The sequence below is a fragment of the Vigna unguiculata genome, chromosome 9 (genome assembly GCF_004118075.2).
Source record: "Vigna unguiculata cultivar IT97K-499-35 chromosome 9, ASM411807v1, whole genome shotgun sequence".
NCBI lineage: Eukaryota > Viridiplantae > Streptophyta > Magnoliopsida > Fabales > Fabaceae > Vigna > Vigna unguiculata.
In genome coordinates, this window is record NC_040287.1 from 6,174,456 (window position 1) to 6,196,929 (window position 22,474).

Genomic DNA, 22,474 nt, shown 5'->3' on the forward strand with positions numbered 1-22,474 from the left:
GTAATTAGAATTTTGATAAAAAAATGTTAATATGTGTGGATAAGATTTTGTAAATATAGAATAAATTAAACAATCAAAAGAGAGATGGTTCCATAATTATAAATATTGTGTTAGAAATCTAAGTGAGTCTAAGTCTCGCGTTGGTTAGAAATGAAAAAGTAGAACATTATATAAGAATAAAAACCCATACACCTATTGTCTTAAGATTTTGGGATTGAGAGTGATGTCTATGTCTTATGTGGTTGAGCTCAGGTCCATTAATGTTGTATTTTTCCAATGAAACTCTTTCCATTAACCTAACAAGTGCATGTCTTATTGGTATTGTATATCCGAAATGAAATTCCCTCCATATATCTAACATATTTTAATAATTTAAATAATAACTATGTATTGACATAAATATTAAATCGGGATAGAATAGGTATGTAAATATTCATGTCCATCATCTAATAAGAAAATTATATATTATTTATACTTCGATTAATATTAAAATTCTTTATCAAAAGATAGATGAGTTTGAAGAATACCTACCTCATTTGAACTCTCCATAGGATAGTCTACTATTTCTTTTTCAATGAAAAAAAAGTAAAAATAAATGTGGTTTTCTCGTAGTAACGGTTCTGGTATGCGTTCGGGGCAATCGTTTTTTCCGACATTAATCTGTTGTCACTCCCTAATTTCTTCTCCTTTCTTCTTCTCACTAATCACGCACAATAACAATTCCGCGAATCCAATGTACTTCTTTCCAACCCCTCTGCTCTCGTAACTTCCCACCTACCTAGGGTTTATCTCCCACTCCTCACTCACTCCCAACAAAACCCTACCCTAGCGATTCCCATTACCCACAAGCTGTGATTCTTCTTCGCTCAAACTGTGGCTTCTCTGAAATCGACAAACCCAAACGGTGCCTTATGCTCGCGGCAATTTCCACGATTCAAATATGAAGAGTAAGGGGAGCTGGTTTATTGTGTTTGTAGGAAAATGTTACGAAATAATATGTGACCTTTTCTTGAATGCATTATATTTCTTAATTCGAACCATATATATCCCACTTGCTGAGTTACTTAATAATACTCTGTTGGTTCTGGTTGTTTTGCTTGCTTTGCTCCTTAGTTGTTTTATTCACTTTATTGTTGCACATGTTGTTCAGGGTATCCGATATTGGAAGCAGTGAAGATTGTGATCTTGGAGTTTCTTTGTTGCTAGTTTATGTTAAATACGAAGTTTGCATTTGAATTATGTATAGTCAAGTGAATCGTGGTTCTCATTTCGGGCAGAGTCCCGTCCCTCCGGTGCTGCCGCCTCCACCACCACCACAACCACCACAACCACCACCGCAGTATCAGCAGCCTCCGCCGCATTTCCATCAGTTCCCACCCCCTAACGTTGGTGGTCCTCCTCCTCCACCGCCTAACATTGGTGGTCCACCACCACCACCACCACCTCATCATGTTTATTTAAATGGACCTTCCCCTCCTCCTCCTCCACCGCGTCCTAATTCGTCATCCCCAATTCCCATGAACCTTCCGGTTCAAGGTTCACATAATGTGATGCCAAATGCTGGACAATCCTACCCTATCCCTTCTCAGTTACACCATGGGAACACCATGACACCGCAAACATCTTGGGCTCCAGGACCACCGGCTAGAGTATTGCCACCACCACCACCACCTCCACCCCATCCTCCCTCAGCTTCCCAAGGTCAAATTTTGTATAACCCTCCTTTCCATGGTCCACCTCTGCAACCCGGTGATGTTCAGAATCTGCATACTGCTCCTCCACCACCACCTCTTTCAACAGGTTATTTCCATTCAACTGTTGGGAATTACCGAGTGCCTCCTGGTGTTCCCCCACCGTTGCCATTGTCTCCACCACCTGCTCTTCCCGCTCCACCACCTCCTCCTCTTAATGCTCCGGTAACCTCCTCCTCCTCCACCTCAAATGTTGCAGATGACCCTCACTCTGTGAAGACTGTGGATTTGGTTGATGGAGTTGTAGCTTCTCTTCCATCTAATATTGCACCTGTACATGGTTCTGATTCTAAACGGGATGGTCCAAATTGTAGAGAGGTTGCTGGTGCTGAAAAAGAGGAGGATCTTCCCCCACCTAGGCCAACGGAAGAAAATACTGTACTGAAGATAGAAGCTTTGTGTCAGCTTATTGCTGAGAAGGGAGCTGATATTGAAGATAAGATTCGTCGAGACGAATTTCAAAATCCTGAATATGTATTTTTGTTTGGCGGAGAACCAGGAACTGAGGCTGCAATTTCTAACTCTTATTTCCTGTGGATGAAGAAGAAATATAATTTAGATACTGGATGGCATGAAAAGAAAAGGCAACCAGAGAGAATATACTCTTCAGGTGAGCAGTCTAACCTGCATGTTGCAACTGCTAGTGCTGATTCTGACATGGAAATGGAAGGTTAGTTTTCTTATGATCCTCAAATTGAAAACTGATATTTAACACTTTTTATGTTTAGATATTAAATTATGACATCTCTGATTCTCGTCCAGCATTGGTTTGAGTATGCTGTTACGTATTCTTATCATGAAAGTCCTTGTAGTTTGTATTGAATTTGTTATAATTAGACATAAGAAACTAATCCTATGTAATAAAAAAATATCTAAATTGTGTATGTATTTTAGAAGTGATTTCATTTATTAGCCTAACTCATAAACAAATATCTTGTTGAAACTACTAGGACACTTCTTCCCAGTCATCTTCCTCACCATTTTTGGGAGTCCTTACGACATGTTATGTCATTATTAGAAACAATATTGTTTTTTCCTGCATGATATCTTTACTATAAGACGATATCAATTCTCTTCTATTTATTGTGTTGATTCCTTTCTCTCAATATAAATAAAACACTTGTGTTGCTTTAGAAATACGGTTTCAGCTCAATATTTCTCTCTTTTCTAGAGTTTAACAAATGTAGTTGGATATTTTAGCATGCACAGTGCATTTTAGAAAGTAAAGTGCGGAGTAGACATCTGCTGAGGGAAAGCTGTACTTTTTAGTGTTATAAAATACCAGTTTTGTGATGACGCATCATAATTACATGGCAACCCAATTTTTTTGTTACGGTTATTTGCACTTTAAAGAGTAAAGAAGACTACTTGATATAATTTCTCTGTTAGTAGCTATAAGGTTGAATATCTTAGCTGTCCTGCCCTGATATTCTGTTCTCTAAGGTTTAAGCAAAATAGGAAATAGAAGTGGGTCTTGGGATATGTGAGAACCCAAATCCTTATTTTTGTGTCACAGGTTACCCCTTGCACTTTAAAGAGTAAATAAGACCATTCGCCTGATATAATTTTGTTTAGTGATAAGTTGAATATCTCAACTATTCTATTTTGATTTCCTGCTATACTAAGTTTATGTCGCAAAATGGGACAAATAAGTGTGTTTTGGGCTGGGGCGAGGTAGTAGGTTATTTGTTATTTTGGATAATGGCTAGTTACTTGGCCAGGAGAGAGCAAGAGGGACCAAACCTAGTCTCCTAATACTTTTTTGGATTACTTTCTAATTTTTATTTGATAAATAATTCAAACTATGACTCAAATAGTTGAGCCTGATCTGGTTTGTTTTATTTCTCTATGGATGGGTTAAGATGATATCACACTTTCTGACAAGGACCAAGGTTCAAACTATGCAACTGAAGCCCTAAATCGGGATGGTGAAGTGCTTAGAGTGAATCAGAATATAGCACAGCCGCAGAAATTATCAGAGAATGACCCTGCCAGGGACATCTCATCCTGCAGTCCATCATACTTTGGATCCATGGGAGTCAGCAAACAGAATGAAGGTTTCATTTCAGAAAAGTCTCTTTTCTCTATGTTTAATTACTTTTTAATACTTGTCAATCAAGTTTTTGTTTAACATGTTTTTCTTTACTCAATCAAGTCAGCAATGGTGGTGATAGATATATGTCAAAAGTTTTGGGACACAGGCAGTTTCTATTATACTGAAAGTTTAAGTACTTAAATTTGGTATTTAATTTAGTGTTTTGATATCTTTCTCGCTTTAAACACTGAATCTAACTTGACAGTTTGGGGATTGACTTAAGCAACTGTAAAATAAGTCCTATCAATTGATGGACTGTGGTAACTCAGCATTCTCGATATTCAGGCATAAAAGAGTAAATACAAGAATTGAATTAATTAGTAGAAAACTCCAATCTTTTGTCTGATACATAACTCCCATTAGTTCCAATTATTATTAATTATTTTTACTATTTCCAACACATTCAGGCAGTGCACTGAATTTAATAATTATTTGCAGAACAGAATTTCATTTAATATCCATGTAGTTCTTTTTTTTGTCAACTTGTTTCATTTCATTAAATATTTTTCAGTAAGTTAGAGGCGAATAACTAACTATATTTTTTCCTTATATAATTGAAGAGAGGATAGGTGAACCAACTCATTGTTCATGATCACTGTATGTGGTTTATTTGCTCCTTTTTCACTCAATTAAAAAATAATTACTTTTATCTCATTTTTTATGTATCCGGTCAGAATTCAGAAGTGATAGAATATTAATAGAGTTGACTTTGGTATTTGATGTCAAATTCATTCTATGGCTAGCTCTAATATATTGCTTTATTACAAAAATATTGTTTGTGTTAATAAGGCTCTTTACTAAATACAGGACCAGAGATTTTATCTGATCTGGAGCACAGCAAATCTGTAAGACCAGTTACCAAGGTTCAAAGTCTTGAGAATGACTCCACTGAAGTAGCTGAGTTATCCTTGGGCAAAGCTTTGGAGGAAACTGCAACTTGTGTTGATGATGATTTTGTATGTACTGTTACTTCTGATCACAATAAAACTGCTACTACTAATAGGGATTATGGGATACTCCTAGCGAGTGGCAGCCCAATAAGACTTCTTCAAGATTATGCTTCTGATGACACTTCAGCTAAGGGGGATGAAAGCAATGCTGCAGATGCTAACGTTTTCACATTCTCAGAAGGTGTTGTTGATACTGGTGTTTCAGCCAGTACTCAAAAGGGGTTTGGGTCACTCTCCAGAACATCACAGGATGGTTCAGAAATATCTACACATTTATTACAAGAGTCTAAGAAAACTCGCAATCGAAAAAAATCTGTCTCACGTTGGAGTAGTGATGGATGTGTTGAGCATAACCTTGAAAATCAGATGTCCGTTAATTTTGCTTCATCGGTAGAAGCTTCCAAGGGCAAAGATAGATTAGAGGATACTGCCATTGACACTGGTAGTAGAAGTGGTAATGCTGAAAAGGAAGATGAGGGGAAAACCTCAAAATTTGAACCAAATGTTATGAAAGTAGATGAATTCGGAAGACAACTAAGAGAAGGTCTTTCAGATAGTGATTCTGATGATTCATTCCATCCACGGACACGGAGGCTTAATAAAAGAGATAGAAGAAGCTGGAGCCGCAGCCAGTCTCCCCCAGACAGGAGGAGTAGGAGGAATAGGAGGAGTCCTCGGAGGAGAAGAGATAAAAGAAACAGGTCTCGCAGGTACATACCGCTGTTGTGCATTGTAGAATGTCCCTAATTAACTGCTGTTAATGTGAATCTTATGCCCAAAAAATTGGTATTACAATGCACAAGTCTTCTCCTAGGTTATCTGTTGTATGGATTAAGCATAAAATCTCTCCTGCAATAGAATCAATTGTCTTTCTTTACATTTCAAATCTTGGTTCTTGATATCTTTAACAATAGCTTTGATGCAATTGATGGAAAATAATAGAATATATATACACGTAGATTGAATATTATAGCATGTAATTGTAGTATGAGATTTATGTCTAACCTGAATTCTCATTTGATTCCGCGAGAGTTTAATTCTCTTTTTATTCCGTGAGAGTCACTTGATGGTGATTCTTATTGAGAACTTTCTATCTCTGTATAGAATACTGCTATATTTAATTTTTCAAATTTTGTTGGTTACAGCTGGTCACCCCGGCATCGAAGAAGCAGTAGGTCACCAATCTCAAGACGTTCAGGTGACTTTCGTGGTGAGAATGTTAAAAGGGAGAAGGATCAGTGCTTTGACTTTCTTCGAGGAAAGTGCTATCGGGGAGCATCTTGCAGGTACATTCACCATGAATCTGACATGTATGCAACTTCAAGGCGCTCTAAGAATAAACATGATCTGGAAGTCAGTTATGGTGGAAAAGAATCAAAGACTAATGGAGACATGACGAATATTTCATCTAAAGTGTTTGATAATGAGCATGATGGAGTTAGAAGTCAGGATGATGATCTTAGTCTGAATGTGACTAGCCAGGAAGTAGTGCAGAAAAAAGAAGATTCAGGGAGGAATGTTGTTGCATCAACTATCATTCATCTTGATGGCCTATCAGTTAATAGCAATCTAGGTAAATCTAAATCTATCAGAGAGGTTGCTCCTGAAATGCAGGAAACCATTGATGTGAGGGAGGATCCAAGGAATTCAATCCATGGGAATGATAGTTCGGAAGCAGGTGATTCTCAACAGCAACACATGGTTGAAGGCTTTCACCCTGATGCTTTAGGCCGTGATAATACTTCTAAATCATCTGGTACATATAAAGATGTCATTCCCTCAGGAGACGGTCGTTTTGCTCAGAAAATGCAACTTGGTGTTTCTGCTGCTGGAATTCTGGAACATTCGGGTTATCCATCTCAGCATGTAAATGCATCCTCTGTGACTGATGCATCACCTGATAAAAGATCAACTGTTTCTACTAGTATTACTGAAGTTCCTGATAGTGTCACATCAGAGCAGGCTTCATTGAACCCTCAGGCTTCAAAAGAGTTACCTCCACAGTGTGGCTCTTCAGTGGAATTTCCACGTCATAATTACCAGTTGTCTGCACCTGTTGTTTCACATTCCCCTGGCGAAAATCCTGTGCACATGCCACAAATTTCAAGGCAGTATGATGTGATGCAACAAAGGGCATTCTTTCCTTTCCAATCCACTGCCAGAGAAAAGTTTGAACCTTACCCAGCTCCTTTACACATGCAGAATACTCACCTCAATGTACCACCTAATAGCTCTTGGACATCATTGCCATTGCCACCGCCACTGCCACCACTGCCACCCCCGCCATCCAGAGTGGTGTATGATTCCAATGTAAACTCAGGAGTTGTAAAATCATATATTTCTTCTGAATTTATTCAGAGTCAAATGCATTCAAGGACTGACTTTGTTTCCCAGACTTCCATGAAGCCTTTACCAAGTTGCTCTGAGAAATCTGAATTTCAGGATATAGCATACCCTCCCATGCAGGATCATTCACGAACTTTGATGCTTACTGAACCTTTCTCTCCAAAGCAACTTCCTCAAGGGAACCCAGCTAGTCAATTACTTTCAGGATCTAGTCTCAACGGAGATGAATTTCATAATCAACTTCCATTGCAGGATTCAAAATTTTCCAGTGCGACATCATTTGGCAGCTTGCAGCCTCAACAAAATCAATTTTCCTGGAAATCGGATGTGAACAGACTACAATCTTCTCTGGGTGGCAAGTTACCCCCCGAAGGACATTTTATGACAACCTCACACATTGATTCATCATCACAGAAACAACAATCAATGTACAATTTTCAGTGTTCTGTACCCGAGGCTAATTTGGGTGTGCCTGGGGAGACTGCTACTGTTTCCAGATATCCACCTGATTTTCTGGATAGCAGTCATTCAACTTCTCTTCCACCGTTTAGTGGATCAAGAATATCTGCTCACTATAATCCTTATGCATCAACCTTTGAGAAACCACTAAGTTCCAAATTTAGTTCAAGTATTTTTAGACAGGAAAATGAAATAGTCCATGGTAACAATTTTGCTTCTTCTAGATTGAACGATACTACTGTAAATGGGGAGGTTGATGGTGGGGTTGGATCGAGACATTCAGCATCTGCACCAAAATCAGGTAGAGCTCTTGGTCAGATTTTGCCTAGGTCTGGTGGTGACCAATACGATCCACTTTTTGACAGCATTGAACCATCATCCTCTTTGAGAAAAACTGATTTTGATCAGAAGCAGGAAGTTACAGGTGAATCCGATGTCAGCCTAAGGCCCAAAAGTTCTTACATCTCTTTGGATGTGGATGAGAAAAACAAGCAGGAGGAGGTTGGGGCTGTTGCCTCTACCACTTCTCAAAATAATGATGAATACAGTGAGACGGCGGATGCAGAAGTTGGTGCTATTGAAAATGAGAGCCTAAGTGATGATGTGGATTTTGCAAAAGTTACTACAAAGGAGGTTGAGAGTAATCGGGTCAAGTCTCCTGGGAAAAGAAAAAAGAGTAAGGATTCCAGATCGATGAAATTGTTCAAAGTTTCTATTGCGAACTTTGTAAAGGAGGTTTTGAAACCATCATGGCGGCAAGGTAATATGAGTAAGGTTGCTTTTAAAACCATTGTGAAAAAGACCGTGGATAAAGTGTCAGGAGCCATGAAAGGCCACCGTGTACCCAAGTCCCAAGCAAAGATAAGTCAATATATCGATTCATCGCAGCGAAAGTTGACTAAACTTGTGATGGTAATTAATTGATTTTCTTCATCACTTATTATTTGTATTTTTTTCCCCTTATCAGAGCCAAGTAGATAGCTGCTATGGGTATGGTTTTGTGTTTTTTCATCCCTACCTGAATCTATACCGAGAATTAACAAAGGTCTACATTTTACAAACAAATATGTGCACTGATAAAATGACAAGAGGCTTGATGCACAGACTACCTGTTTGTCTTGGAATATTAGTGTATTTAAATGAAAAGAAAAAATTCTCTGTAACACGTTTGAAAGGATCGGCACTGTTATTTTAACTGCATTTTAGATGTTTCCTTCAGTGATTTTAACTAAAAAGTTGCTTCTGTACTGAAATGTGACTGGTTACATAGATCCACAATACGAGATAGTTTGTCTCCTTGTGTCTATAAGACAGATTTTAGTGATGTACTGAATTTCACTTGTGGTCTAACTTCCAAAGATTTTATATGCAAGAAGAACTACCATTTCCTTTTATTTTAAAAAAAGAAGTTGGAGATGGGAAGAATTATAGAATTGCTTTACAAAAAACTTTTAGCTACTGGTCAAACTACGATAGTTGATTTGATTATAACAATATGCCTAAGCGGTAATATTCAAATTGCTTTTGGTGATGTTCTATTCCCTACATTTTCGGCAGGGTTACGTTGACAAGTATGTGAAGGTATGAGTGAACTATGCCAATGTTTCTCCAACATTCAAAGTCAACGGGTGTGGCATTTCAACGGGAGGGCATGGCATTTCAACAGGAGGGTGTGGCATCTCAACAGGGAACATCGGTACTTCCCTGGAGTTGTCTACTCTCATATTAAAGGCGCACTGGATAGGTGCGAAAAATGGTTGGTCAATATTCCAGTACCTGAAGAATTTTTGGTCGCCCCCAATATGTATGTATTGTATTTCTCCTTGTTACTCTTGTGATTTGCTTTTGATTTTATAGATTCAACTCCGTGTTATTTTGAAGTGTTATGATGAATAACGCGAAGTTGGAATTAGTTCACTTTCTTGTAGCTTTTTATTATAAGCTAATAGCTAGAAGGAATTGCATGTAAAAATACTAAAAGAAAACTGTAAATTTGTGTTGGTGCCTAATTGTTTCTTTTTAACGTTCCAAACCATCTTGTGGTTTGGCAGAGACAAAGTTTTTCTTTTTATTGGTGACCTCATCAAATATCTTCCCCGAACAGAACCATGGAAACAGAAGAAGCTTTTCTTACAGAGCCGGTGTTATTCAAACTTGTCTTTAATCGCGGAGAATTTGGGATGCTTTATTACATTGTGGTTAATTATAATGCAAAATGACATTGGTCTCTTAATTTATCATAGAAACTGGCATTCGATTGGAGGGGGAGTTGAACTAAGTTCTCCCTCGGTCAGAAAGCCAGGCCAACACCTTAGCTTGTCACTTAAGTGCCAATATCACTGGTCTTTGCTGTAAATAGAGCACTAGAGTTTAGCTTGCTTGTGAAAATTTCTCTAACGGAAATATTTCTTGTAAACCTTTTTTCTTGACATGATATTTTACATCTCTTCGTGGAAGATGGTATATTGGTTTGAAATTTTTATCGTTTCCAATGGTAGATAAATCCAGATTCAAATCATGAATTTTTCCTTGATTCAATTCAAATTATGATTAGTAATATATATATATATATATATATATATATATATATATATATATATATATACATTTTCTACATTAGACACCTCCCTCCTAAATATGTCCCACTAGATTAGGGGTGACAATGAGGGTTGGTTCTATCCTCATTTGTTATGCTTGTTCTACTGTGTGAAAACGGACTTAAAACTGTGACCCGTCTCACATTTGTTATGGTTCGCGGACTGGTCCCATTTTCATTGCACCATGAATTTAACAATTGTCTCCTGCATCATGACTTTAACTGTGGTTCAATTTAATAGTGTTTCTATTGCATCATGAATCAAATGGCAATGTGTCTTTAAAATGAAAACACATTTTGTTGTCTAATGCACGTTAAAAAGTCATGTTTCACACAATAGAATTTACATCTCTACCTTACAATACAAACCGAAACAAACCTTTGTTTCAGTTGAATTCAGTACCAAGTACCAATTCAACTGAAACAAGTTTGAAATAGCATAAAGGAAATCACTATTCCTCATAATGATCAACATCATACAAATTTAGTACCAATTCAATCGAACCAAACTTGAAATAGCATAAAAAGAATCACTATCCCTTACAATGATTAACAAACATCATACAAATTCAGAACTAATTCAACTTAAACAAACCTGAAACAGCATAAAAAAAACACTCCCTCACAATGATCAACATCATACAAAGTGTACCAATTCAACTGAACAAACCCGAAATTGCATCAAAAGAATTACTATCCCTCAGAATGATCAACATCATATATATTAAGTATATTCATCACAAGTAATCACTATCCTTCACAATGATCAACATCACTATCCCTCACAATGTTCAACATCACTAGTTCAAGTAATTACTATATTCATCCCAATAGTTTTCAAATTTGACCACATCAATTTAGTCATATTTTTTACTGCTTATCCCATCCTTCACATTTTCAATCAAGTCATACAAATTGGAGGTAGGGTAGCTTGTGCCAGAAATTAAGGTTGTGATATCATAAAAAGACAATAAGAAATTTTGAATTTTTTTAGCCATCTCCCACTTTTCTTCTGAAGGACAATATTTGTAACATTTATCAACCATGTGACAAAAGTTGACAAGCTTGCTATTTATCCTCCAATTCAAGTATACAAAATGGACAGTCAAAGATATGAAACCCTCAATATTAAAAAATATCCATAAATCAGAAGTAAAGAAAATCCTACTAGAAATGGAAACAAGTAGATTCTTAAGCATTATCTTTTATTTCATGTATATTCTCCTAATATCAACCTTAATAGTGTTTCTTGAAATCATAATTTCATTCAAACTCAAGCAACTTATCCAAATCCTAAATTCAGGATACTCAACAAATTTATAGGGCAAATTGTTCCTAACTATTAGATGATGGCTCAACCCATTATGTATTTTTGGGCTTGGTCCATTATCATTATAAATAAACTATCCTTTGTGTTGGGCTTGGTCCATTATCATTATAAATAAACTATCCTTTGTGTAGGTTTTACACAAGGGAGATTAATCCAAAACCTATTTTTCATCTTATTTTACATGGTATCTAGAGCTTAGGTTAGTTTACTGTAGTCATTGTTCTACCACTCATTGTCGTCGCCTCCGTCGCTGCGGTCGCCGGAGTTGGTGCTTTGTCCGATGACCAGACGATTTTGTTCGTCTCGGCCAGGCGACTCCAACGTCGTAGACATCGCCACCATCGGAGCTCTCACGCGCCTCCACGCGTCGTCGCAAGCTCTGCCAGCCGCCACTTCTCCGTTGCGCATGACGACGTGTCGTCGGCCGTTTGTTGCGCCGATCACCTTCGCCTGAGTCGCCTTCTTGAGCTCTTTCTGGATATGTGGTTGTTGTATCAATTGAAGAACCTTGAAAATTTAGGGTTTCTCCCTTTATGGCTTCTTTCGTTGGCACTTCGGTTGTGTCGTCTTCAAGCACCCCTCTGTCTAAACCTTCTGTTTATACCAACTACATTAATGTGCATTTATCCATTGACAAGTTGGATGGCATAAATTACGCGACATGGGCATCCGATATCAAACTTTGGCTCAAGAGTCAAGGATATGAAGATCATCTCACCTAGAGTGTGGCTACAGTTGTTGTAGATGAAGTTTCCCGCTGGACGAAAATTGATGCCCAATTATGCATTGTCATTAAGTCCACCATTAACTCTAGCCGAAGAACTTGAGCAACGATCAAAGTTTTATATGTTGTTGGCATCACATGGTCTTTCTGATGAATATTCCCATGTGCACGAGCAAATTTTTGGGTCTCCTGTTGTGCCCAACTTCACTACTACTAGTTCTGCCCTTTTACGTGTTCTAAGAAAACAAGTCATTGATACAACTACTTGTGCTGATGATTCCTTAGTCTTGGCCTCTTCGCGGGATGATCGCAATCGTTCTCGCAAGTTACGACCCAAGTGTGACCATTGTGGCAAGTTAGGCCACAAGATTGACAAGTGTTATGCTCTTCATGGACGTCCTCCTCGGTCTGCTGCAGTGGTTCACTCTGATCCTCCTCCCCGATCAACGACTGTGGATCCTGCTTCATTTGATACCGCATGGCATCTTGCCATTTTCAATGACTTTCTCAAATGGTATGAAGAACACCAGAGTTCTATTTCCACTACATTTGTCTTTGTTGCACGCACAGGTACATCATTTGTTGGCCTGACTCACTCTGATTCTCTTGGTCCTTGGGTTATTGACTCAGGCGCCACAGATCATAACAAATCTTTGTTTTCTTCTTTGTCTTGTTCGGATCATTTACCCTCAGTTATAATGGCTGATGGGTCTAGAGTCTCATCTCATGATGTTGGTACTGTTAATATTTTTCCATCCATATCCATTGATCATGTTCTTTATGTCCCTAGGTCTCCATTCAATTTATTATCTATCAGTTGTCTAACTCGTTCTCTTGATTGTGTTATTTTCTTTACCAAAGATTTTGTTTGTTTACAAGACCGGAGTTCGAGACACATGATTGGCACCGAATGTGAATCTCATGGTTTGTATCATCTTCGTCCTCCTTCACATGTTGGCGTAGCTATGGAATCACCATCTCTCCTTCATGCTCAATTTGGTCATCCCAACCTTTTCAAACTGCAACAACTTGTCCCCAACTTGTCCAAGTTATCTAGTTTGTCGTGTGAGTCTTGTCAATTAGGAAAACATAGTCGTAGTTCTTTTCCTTGTAGTGTCTCACAACGAGCTTTGTCCCCTTTTGCATTAGTTCATTATGACATTTGGGGACCTAGTCATGTTAAGTCTATTTTAGGTTTTCAGTATTTTGTTACTTTTATTGATGATTATTCAAGATATACTTGGTTATATTTAGGTTAAAATACTCCCTTGGTCCACGTTTTTGTTCAAAATTCTCAAATAGGTCCTAAGATTTTTTGTAGGTTCAATTAGGTCCATTCCGTTAATATGATGTTAAAGGTGTTAAGAATGTGTCACGTGCTACTCATTTGTTCTGATTTTTTTTTTAATTTTTTTTTAATTGTCTAAGTACTTTGAGTTTGGTTCCTTGTTGATAACTTATTATGGTGTGCCACTTCCTAAACTTCTGAAAAGTTTCAATCTTACTTTTCAAGATATAGATCCACACATTCCTTAAAGAATTGTCACTGATGGTGGGGAAATAAGACCCTCCATAATGAATGATCATGTTTGTGATTCTCAAACTTCAATCTATGGGACTTTCTCAATTAGCACTAATCGCATAACTATAACTCCTCTAACCTATAACCTCCTAGTAGGTTTTGCTTCCTCAGATCCATCAAACCCCATTTCATTGTCGTGCCTCAACTTTAGGTGCCAAAACTTCGGCTTATGTTGCATCATCTTGCTAGTCACATACGCATTTATGATCACAATTGAATCGTTTCATATGTAAAAGTAATTTTTGTTTTCAACCCCCTAGCAATTGTAGATGCTCCCATTGTCATAATTTACTCAATCTTGATCGTCAAACCCATAGGATCAAACATATTGATTAACAACAGATTCTTTTTGAGTTCTGCAACATAATCTTGCGCCTTACATGCTTTATTGTTTTTCGAAAGAACCATTCCTTATTCTTTCAATTTCAAGGTCTTAAATGTGTTGAGTGTATGTTGAGTCCATGACCCATCTACTCTGTGTCTTAGACTCATACACCATTAAATCCTTGCAAACTCAGACATTCCTCTTGAAATGATATTTTTTTCCTTTCTCATTTATTTCTTTCTTCGGACAATTTGACTTGAAATGACCTTATTGCAATTGTAACACTCAATATTTGCCATTCATTAGACGAATACTTTGATAACTTCTTTCCCTTACACCTTTTCCTCTTCTTCCTCATTAACTTCAAAACATTTAAACGTAACCTATTGTCGTCAGCTTTAGGTTTTTGAAGATTATGTAGCCCCTTATGCTTGATTGAGGTGTCCACTTCCTCTAACTTAATGTTTTGTTACTCCCGAAGTGGATTTCCAATCATCAACATCAGAAGTTTACATCACACATAATTGTAAGAGAAAATGATGTAGAGGCACTGGTAGGTTGTATATGAAGTTATTACTTTAAAATTATATGTAAAACAAAGTATAGAAATACAGATATAATTTAAATTTTCATTTTTAAATTTCATTTCTTAAGAAAACAAAGTTAGTTATGACATCTATAACTTCAATGTATAATAAATAACTTATTATATGACTTTTATAATGAATGATTTTATATAAATTATAATAATAATATATTATTTATAAGAAATTAAAATATAACATAATAAGAAAATGTGTACACCCATTTTCATATTTTATTGTATTTTCAGTAATATATATAGTAAAAATAAATTAAATAATGTTATTAAAAATAAAAATATTAATAAAACATAATATAATTTTTATAAAAAGTAATTATAAAAATAAACAATTTTTAGATTTTTTATTATTTAAATTGTTCTTTTATGATTAATTATTTGAATTTAAGAATAGTTATTAAAAGAGTAAAATTGAAAAATAGTTTTTTATTTTTAAAATTTTAAAAAAGTAGTTATTGAAAAATTAAATTGAAAAAATTGTTTATTTAAATTTCAAGAATTATTAAAATGATAAAATTGAAAAAAAAACGTGGGTATTAAAAAAGTCAATTTTCTTTATTATTACTAGCGAAAATACAAATGTTATCGTGTTTGTGTTCGTATTTTTTAAAAATATATAATTTACTTTTAAGATAGTTGTTAAATGTAAAATTAGAAAAATAAAATGTGTAAAATAAGTTTTTAAAATAACTGTTAAAAACAAAAATACTTTTAGAATATCGGTTAAATATAAACTATTAATAAAATAATTAATTTTTAAAATAATTAAAGGTAAAACTTGAACAACGAATTGTTGAGATAAAAGAGGGTATCCTCTTTTTAAAATAACTAGTATACTGACCGGAGTGTATTTGTTTTAAATATTAAAATAATAAAATAGTGAAAGTATTATGTAATGAAATATTATGAAAATTAAGTTATTTGTTGTAAATATTGTTATTAAAGTAATTAGTAAATCTAAGTGATGCAATAGTAATTTCAATTTTAAATATAATAAATAGAATTGATATCACAATATAATATAGTTAATTAATTTTACGAAATAATTATAATAGTCTATGATTCGTGCAAACATTTTTTTTACTTTTTTTATTTTAATTTTTTTTAAAATAATAATATAATTGTTATCATATTTATTTAACCATTACAAATACTAATAATAATATTAATATAAATTATAAATTATAAAATTTTTAAAGGATTAAAACTCTATTTAACAAAATTATTTAGTATAACAATGTTTTCCATAATTAAAAAAAGCACACTTATAATAATTACACCATTATAAATAGTAATAATAATAAAAAAATAATAATAATACCAATAATAATAATAATATTTATGCTATAAATATTAATACTAATGCTAACATTAAGGTTAATGTCAACTATAATAATTTATAATTATATATAAAGATATATTAACAACAAAACAAATAAAAATGACAAGTAATTGAAATATGACCCTCTAGTAAATTAATTTAAGATATGTGTCTAACTATAATAATAATAATAATCTATAACAATATATAAAGGAGATTCCCCTTTTTGTGTCCACATTTCAAATACCAATTTTACCCTTTAAATATAATAATTTATTAAATTTTTAAAAATTGACCGTTATTTTTACAAGTTTTTGATAAAATCGGTTATCTCTGATTCTTTTCTTCTTCTTTATTTATCAATGGTTATTCTTTCATCTATTAAGATATATTTCACTTACTTATATATTAACTTAATAACATTACAATATTATCACCTACTTATATAATATTACGCATATTTAAAAAATGTATACACACTGGCGCGATAACGTCTGTATTTATGCTAGTAGTAGTAGTAATAATAATAATAATAATAATAATAATAATAATAATAATAATAATAATAATACCATTGTAATAATATCTTGTAGTGATAAAAATAATAATAATAATAATATAATAACTACATATATAAAGAGATATACATTTGTTGTGTCTTCATTTGTTTATACAATTTTAACCTCTTAATTATTATTTGTTAAATTAAAATAATTATTCATAATAAAAATTATTTGTCTATTTTATCATTTTAATAATTTTATTAACTATTTTTTTAATTCAAATAATTACACTGATATAAAAGTAAAATGAACAAAAAAACAAATAAAAAATACAAGTAATTGAGATATGATCCCGTAATAAATAAATGTAAAATATATGTTTAACTATAATAATAATAATAATAATAATAATAATAATAATAATAATAATAATAATAATAATAATAATAACACTAAAATAATATCGCATAATTTATAAAAAATAATAATAATAATAATACAACTACATATATAGAGATAAACATCTTTTGTGTTCTCTTTTGTTTTTTCAATTTTATCCTCTTAATTGTTGTTTTAAACTTAAATAATTATTTAAAATAAAAAAAATATTTTTCAGTTTTATTATTTTACTAATTTTAGTAACTATTTTTTGAATTTAAATAATTATTCAAATGTAAAGATAAATAAACAGCAAAACAAATAAAATGGTTAAGTAATTGAAACATAATTCATAAATAGTAAATAAAAGTAAAATGTGTATGTAACCATAATAATAAAAACAATAATAATAATAATAAATATTATAATAATTATAGTTCTAATTAATAATAATAGTAGTAATATAATAATAGAAATCATCGTAGTTAATAATGATAATAATAATACTTATAGTAATACTGATCATAATAATTATAGTTGATAACAATAATTATAGTTAATAATAATAATTATTATTATAATTAAAGCTGATAATAATAATAATAATAATAATGATAATAATTTGATAATAATAACAATAATATAAAAATAAAATAATAAATATCATGAAAATTAGGTTATACTGTTGTAAATGTTATTATTGATGAAATGAAGTTGTAAATTCAGTTTTAATTATAATTAATAAAATTAATATCATAATATGGTGGAGTTAATTGATTTTACAAAATAATTATAATAGTATATGACCGGTGTGTGTACGCACATCTTTTTTATTTATTTCAAAACTGTTTAGAATAATAATATTATTGTTATTATATTTATTTAACCATTAAAAATAATAATAATATTATTAATATAAATTATAAATTTTTAAAAGATTAAAAATCTATTTAGCAAAAATATTTAGTATAATAACGTTTTTTATAATTAAAAAAGCACTTATATTAATAACATCATTATGAATAATAATAATAATAATAATAATAATAATAATAATAATGATACTAATAATAACAAAAAACTGATAATAATAATAATTTTTATACTATAAATATTAATGTCAATGCAAATATTAAGGCCAATGCTGATTTACTAATAATCTATAATTATATATAAAGATATACATCAACAACAAAACAATTAAGAATGACAACTAATTGAAATATGATCTCTAGTAAATAACATTAAGATTGTGTGTCTAACTATAATAGTAATAATATTATTATTATAATAATATCCCGTTGTGATAATAATAATAATACCATTATAATAATATACTGTAGTGATAATAATAATAATAATAATAATAATAATAATAATAGTAATAATAATAATAATCCACTAACTAAATATATAAAGAGAAACACATTTTTATGACATTTTTTGTTTTTACAATTTTATCCTCTTAATATTATTTATTAAATTTAAATAATTATTCATAATAAAAAATATTTGTCAGTTTTATCATTCTACAAATTTTAGTAACTATTTTTTTTGAATTCAAAAAATACCAAGATATAGAGATAAAATGAATAACAAAACAAATACAAATAGCAAGTAATTGAAATATGATCATGTAGTAAATAAAACTAAAATATGTGTCTAACTATAATAATAATAATAATAATAATAATAATAATAATGTCACTGTAATAATATCGCATAGTGATAAAAAAATAATACTAATACTACTACTAATAAGAATATTAATATTAATACAACTACGTATATAAAGAGATAAACATATTTGGTATCCTTTTTATTTTATCAATTTTATCCTCTTAATTATTATATTTTAAATTTAAATAATTATTTATAATAAAAAAAATATTTTTCAGTTTTATTATTTTACTAATTTTAGTAACTATTTTTTAAATTTAAATAATTTTTCAAATGGAAAGATAAATGAACAATAAAACAAAATAAAAATGACAAGTAATTGAAAGATGATTCCTACATATTATATTAAGTAAAAGTAAAATTTGATCTAACAAAAATAATAAAAACAATAATAATAATAATAACTATTATAATAATTATAGTTCTTATTATTATTAATAATATTAGTAATATAATAATAGAAATAATTATAATTAATAATAATGATAATAATATCCATAGTTGATAGTAATAATGATTATTAATTATAGTTGATAATAATAACCTGTGACGGATCTTGACCAATAATTTTGGAGAAGCCAAAATAATTTATAGTAACAAATTTTGAACTCATCAATAATTTATTCAAAATAAAAATCTCCAGTTATTCCTTTTTGAATGTAAATAACCATGTTGTGTTCAAGAAATTCATCTTTCATCTTATTCTGAATTTTGTTTTAATAATCTTCATTATAGAAAATGAAACATTAAGAGTTAAATAAAATGAATTAGACAATCAATCAAGTAAAATATCTTTAATTTGTTTATTTTTGTCAAAGATTGACATAATTCAATAATGGTCGACAAATCCTTCAAATTTGAATGGGTATGAACATCAATAATGAAATGTTGGAGTGAAATTTTAAACTAATCATATATTTATCAATATACCTATTTTTTTAGTTTAAGACAAAGAAATAATTTATCATAATCTAATAAAAGTTGAGACATAATTGCTAACAAAAATATATAATAGTAATAATATTATATATTACAAATAAGAATAATCACTTTACTACTAATAATGTTAAAATAATAATAGTAATAATATATAATAGTAACATATAATAATAATAATAACAATAATAATAATAATTATTATTATTATAATACTAATATTTGTTATAATTTGACTACTATCGCTATAAATAATATTTATAATAATATTATTATTAATAATTAAAAATATTAATACTTATAAAAATATTACAAATAATAATATTATTTATAATTAATATTATAGTTGAAATCATAAATAAATGAAAAAATAAAAACAAATTGACTTTTGTAAGATTTGAATTTGGGTCCTTTTGTACCAAAGTTTTAAAATGACAAAAAAACTAATTTTTATGACGTGTTAATAAAAGAAAATAGGTAATATAGTAATTTTGATAGTATCTTCTTTTCTTAAAAGTAAAACTGAAATAACGAAATGTGGAGATAAAATAGTATATTTTATTTATACATTAAATATATTAATATATATTTCTTATAGATAAAATAATAATAATAATAATTATATTATTGTTGTTTATAAGAGAATATAAGACAACATAATAATAAGAAAATATGGAGATCCATCATTTGCATATTGTGTTTTATTTTCTAGTGTATGTGTGTCAACTTTTTTAACTATAGTCAAAATTTATTAAATTATGAAATAACTTTTAATTATTAAAAGTAAAATGATTTTTATAAAAATTAATTATAGAAAATAAAGGAAATTATATATTTTTTATTATATAAAATATTTTTTATTGTGAATAATTTGTTAAATTTAAAAAATAGTTACTAAAAGAGTAAAATTGAAAAATATTTTTTTAATTTTCGGTAATTATTTGAATTTTAAAAAACAGATAATTATTATAAAGGTAAAATTTTAAAAATTATTTATTTCAATTTTAACAATTAATTATTTAAACGGTAAAATTGTGAAAGAATTATGGGCATGAAAAGGTGAATCCATTTATATAGGGTTTTTTATGAATAATTAGTTCAATTTTAAAAAAAGTGGTTATTAAAAGAGTAAAATTGTGAGATCCTTTTTTTTTCTCTCTTTCTTTTCTCCTCTGCCTACTCACAGAACCCACACTATTCTTAAAACCACTCATAGGCTTTGCATTCACCTTCTTGTTTTCCACTTCTCTCTAACTAGAGGACTTGAGCTTCCATTCTAATATATCCTCCATTCTTGTTGCAGCAAGCGAACTTGAGATCAGAACAAAACATCTTCCCCAAGTTGAGTTTCCTTCCTATCCATGTAAGTCAATTTTAGTTTCCCCAATTCTCTTCAAATTTTGAATTCTGGAGTTCCATTATTGCTAAATCGAATTAGGATCCTATTCTCACTTTGTGAACCTATATTCCAGTTCCTTAGGTTGTGAAATTGAAGTGCCTCACGGTTGGAAGTTATCCTTGCTAGTGGGTGATTGTTAGAGGTAAGGGAAGCTAACCTTTTTCTTAAATTTCGTACAGAAATATGTTTTTATGACTTTTAATTGTGTGATTGAGTGTTGAATTGGTGCTTGAACTGTATAATTGGGTGTGTGATTGATTTGTGCGAAAATTATGGGCTTTTGCATGTGGGAACAGATTGGGAATCCTGCGCGAATTGTCGCCTAGGCAAGCTGGTTTCGCTTGAGCGAGAGACACTTTCGTCTAAGCGAAACTACTTGGCCTGAGTGAGAATTCGCCCAAATTTTAATTGCCCTCTGTTTGGAGCCTCGCTCAGGCGAGAATGACCTGCCTAAGTGAGATACCTCTCTCGCTTGAACGAGATCTTCTAGCTTGAGTGAGAACCACTGCAACTGAATGTTTATTTCTCTGTTTTAAATGGATGAAATTGTAATTTAATGAGATAAATGTGAAATTTGTTCATGATTTGCTTTGACTGTTGTGGCAGGTAGTATGTGTGGTGAAACTGTATAATTTTGGATTATGAGAAGATGTGGTTGAACTACAATTTCAAGGGAAATTCCAATGAGTATGTTAGTGTGTCGAAGGACATGAAGACTCACTATTGGTTGGTATCCTGAAACTCCAATAATCATTCACGCTCAGATAGAGCATAATGGATTATGTCGTGAGGAGTAGCAGGAGGTCCTAGTCTTTGGACTTAATCAGTCTTAGACGCGAATGGGGCTTACCCTGGGAGTGGTTGAGTGATAACCCCTTGAGCCCAAACTCTGCAGAGTTTGGGAACCGTCACAGGTGCACGCCACCAAGAGATCCAATGTCGCTTACATAATCTGTATATTGAGTCTAAAGTCATGTATTTGTGTTGTGTTGTAGTGGTTTAAGTAATTCTGATGAATGTCAAAAATGCTTGCTTGGTATTCATAATTGAACTGCATGATCCTTCTTAATAAAGTTAGCTTACCCTTTTTGCATGTGTTGTTCTCTTTGTATGTTCTCTCCTTTGCAATGATCACCTACTAATTGGTGTGAGCAAAGAAAGATTTAGGTGAAGACACCCCCCCTCTTGGACAGGAGTTGATCCGTGACTTGGATATCCAGCAGTAGTTTTTGGATTATGCTCTATTGAGTTTTGGATGTACACGTTAAGTCTTCCTTAGTATAGGTTGTACATGTTGTTAGTGACTTATATGGTTATTTTGGATGACTATATTAACACTTTGTACTGGCCTATTCTGACTATCTGCTTTGCTCTGACTATCTGCTTTGCTTGATCGTGATATAATGTTTTATTTAGTAGTATAAAAACTATTAAATGAGATGTTAAAAAAATAATCTTCTTTTATTTTGTGTAATTATTTAAACTTAAAAAGGTAGTT

At 31.7% G+C, this 22,474-nt stretch overlaps 1 protein-coding gene across 2 annotated transcripts; it reads left to right on the forward strand.

The window, feature by feature from the left end:
• Positions 1-592: 592 nt before the first annotated feature.
• Positions 593-9,736, forward strand: LOC114164511. 2 transcript variants are annotated; one of them, XM_028049211.1, is made up of 6 exons: positions 593-947; positions 1,151-2,421; positions 3,614-3,808; positions 4,654-5,506; positions 5,942-8,513; positions 9,159-9,736. In XM_028049211.1, the coding sequence occupies exons 2-6, from the start codon at positions 1,239-1,241 to the stop codon at positions 9,186-9,188; spliced, it is 4,833 nt and encodes a 1,610-aa protein (XP_027905012.1). In that variant the 5' UTR covers positions 593-947; positions 1,151-1,238; the 3' UTR covers positions 9,189-9,736. The 2 variants fall into 2 exon arrangements, with proteins under 2 accessions (XP_027905012.1, XP_027905013.1); XM_028049212.1 differs by having other exon boundaries at positions 1,151-2,361.
• The last annotated feature ends 12,738 nt before the right edge of the window (positions 9,737-22,474 follow it).